The sequence below is a fragment of the Octopus bimaculoides genome, chromosome 24 (assembly GCF_046866305.1).
Source record: "Octopus bimaculoides isolate indiv1 chromosome 24, ASM4686630v1, whole genome shotgun sequence".
Lineage (NCBI taxonomy): Eukaryota > Metazoa > Mollusca > Cephalopoda > Octopoda > Octopodidae > Octopus > Octopus bimaculoides.
The window spans coordinates 14861257-14863756 of NC_142951.1; the positions used below are offsets into that span (position 1 = coordinate 14861257).

Genomic DNA, 2500 nt, shown 5'->3' on the forward strand with positions numbered 1-2500 from the left:
TTGAAATGTGTACCGTGTTTTAGTGTCGGCTGGTAGTTGTTTGACGCATGTGTTGTTACTGTTGGGTGTTCCGTGTGTTTTAGTATTGAGTGGTGACTGCGTGCAATGGAAGTTGTATTGCTTTGTTGAGCACAGAATATATACCACCACCACCACCAACACAACTACTTAGTTCCTCAGACACTAACACCACCATCACCACCTCAAATACTACTACATCCCCACCACCTACTACTACAACAGCTACCACTACTAAAAACACTACCACCACTAATACTACTGCTATTACTACCATTACTACAATAATTACCACTACTACTACAATGATCACTACTGCAGCCCCATCACCACTAATAATGCAACAACGAATAATAATACTAATACCATTACTATTACAACCACTATACTATCACAGCCACCACCCCTATAGCTGCTGCTACTACTACTACGAATTTTATCAAGCGTCTATTGGTTACTTATGCATTTCTTTTGTTTGTCTTTTTTCTTCCCATGGCGGCCATTATCAACATCATCGCCATCATCATCATTCCAACAACGAACTTCAGATAAAACCCCGCGGCCAACAAATGCGACAGTGACCACCACCACCACCACCACTACCACTACTACGACTGCAGCGCCAACCACCACCACCACCACCGTATCTCCATTATACAACGACCAGGCAGGGAAAGTAGGCGTCGAAAACCATGCAGGGTCGGACTACAACAATCCAACAAAAGTTGTTCGTGGCTCGAATCATAAGAATGATGAAGGACGGGACCCAGGCGAAAACCTACTGCAAGAAGGACAGAATCCCATGTCACAGCGATTGCAAAGTAAATATTTCTTATCTAAACGCACGCACATACACACATGTATACATACTTACACACACGTATTTGTGTGAATGCATGTATATATATATATATATATATATATATATATATATATATGTATATGTATGTATGTATGTGTGTGTGTTTTTATATTATTAATAAATTCATAAAATTATCAATAATATTCGCAGGAAATCAATATTTAATATTTAAATTTCGAAGGTTATATATCCAATATGACATGGTAATATAATAAATTTAAAATTTAAGATATACGAAATATAGATATAAATATATATAAAAAATATGAATGTAGATAAAGATACATGTGAATATAAATGCACATAAAAATTTATGCGTAATTGAGCATCAATATTATAAAGTCTAAAATAAAAAAAAAAATTTTTTTAATTTAAAAAAATTAAACATCTGACGATCGTTTCGCGGATATTATTGTAACGATAATATAATCAAAAGATCAGCATACTATCAATAATTCCGCTCTTCGGAGATGAATGTTACATATTCTTTTAGAATATTCCTTATAGAAGTTATATATATATATATATATATATATATATATATATATATATATATATATATATATATATATATATATATCAATTAGAAAATGGAGGATAGTATGCTGAGCCCAACTACTTGCAGACAGTGTATCCCGTTGAATTCATTAATTTAATTCATAGCTAAAGTGACAAAAAGAAACCCACAGCTATGAATTGAATTAATGAATTCAACGGGATACACTGTCTGCAAGTCGTTGGGTTCAGCATATTATCCTCCATTTTCTAATTGATATACAAATTTGGGGTAACCCCACCCCTTTTACCCGCTCCCATTTATTGCACTTGGTATAACACTAGTGTAGCAATAATTGGGTACCCTCCCAGCAGTATATTGGATAGATACTATCCCTTAGTGGGTTGAATCCTCAACCCCTAACTCTTGCATTATATATATATATATATATATATATATATATATATATATATATATATATATATATATATATATATATATATATATATATATATATATATTTACTTAGGGTGGTTGAGTTAAAGATTAAAATAACCATCTAAGGGATAGAAGTAGCCATTACATCACTGGTATGCTACCTACATTTAACCATGGACATACATATGCAAACATATGTTCATAAGTTATACTTAAAAACTAGGATAAACATGGGTTTATCGAGAATAAAAATTTTAAGAAACCCGAGAACGGAAAAGTACTGATAACCAAATATGTACTGATACACTGGGGTCGATTCATTGGACTAAAAACCCTTCAAGGTGATGCCCCAGCAGGGCCGCAGTCAAATGACTGAAAAAAAAAAAAGAAAAACGATAAAAATTCGTAAGGGGGGAAGGAGAAGGGGAGAAAGAAGGTGTGTCGTTTGATGTCTCATCCTGTAATTTTATTCCTTTCTAACCCCTACAGAAAATTCTCCAATGACAGTCACCAAGTTGTATTCTTCTCACAGCTCAGGTAAATTCGACTTCGTTTTCTTATTGTATTTATTGACATTTGTTTGTTGTTGTTGTTGCTGTTGTTGATGTTGCTGTTCTCACTGATGAAGCCGCTGCTGCTGTTGTTTCTCCTGTAGTTGTTGTTGTGGTTGTGGAGGTGCAATGGCC

The 2500-nt window shown here is 34.1% G+C and overlaps 1 protein-coding gene across 1 annotated transcript in view; it reads left to right on the top strand.

The window, feature by feature from the left end:
- LOC106878046 (uncharacterized) overlaps nt 1-2500 on the top strand; it is an 88976-nt gene that overhangs the window by 83980 nt on the left and 2496 nt on the right. The window contains exons 4-5 of the mRNA XM_089341503.1: nt 567-839; nt 2304-2351. Coding sequence (XP_089197629.1) covers nt 567-839; nt 2304-2351 — 321 coding nt within the window. The remainder of the gene's footprint in view (nt 1-566; nt 840-2303; nt 2352-2500) is intronic.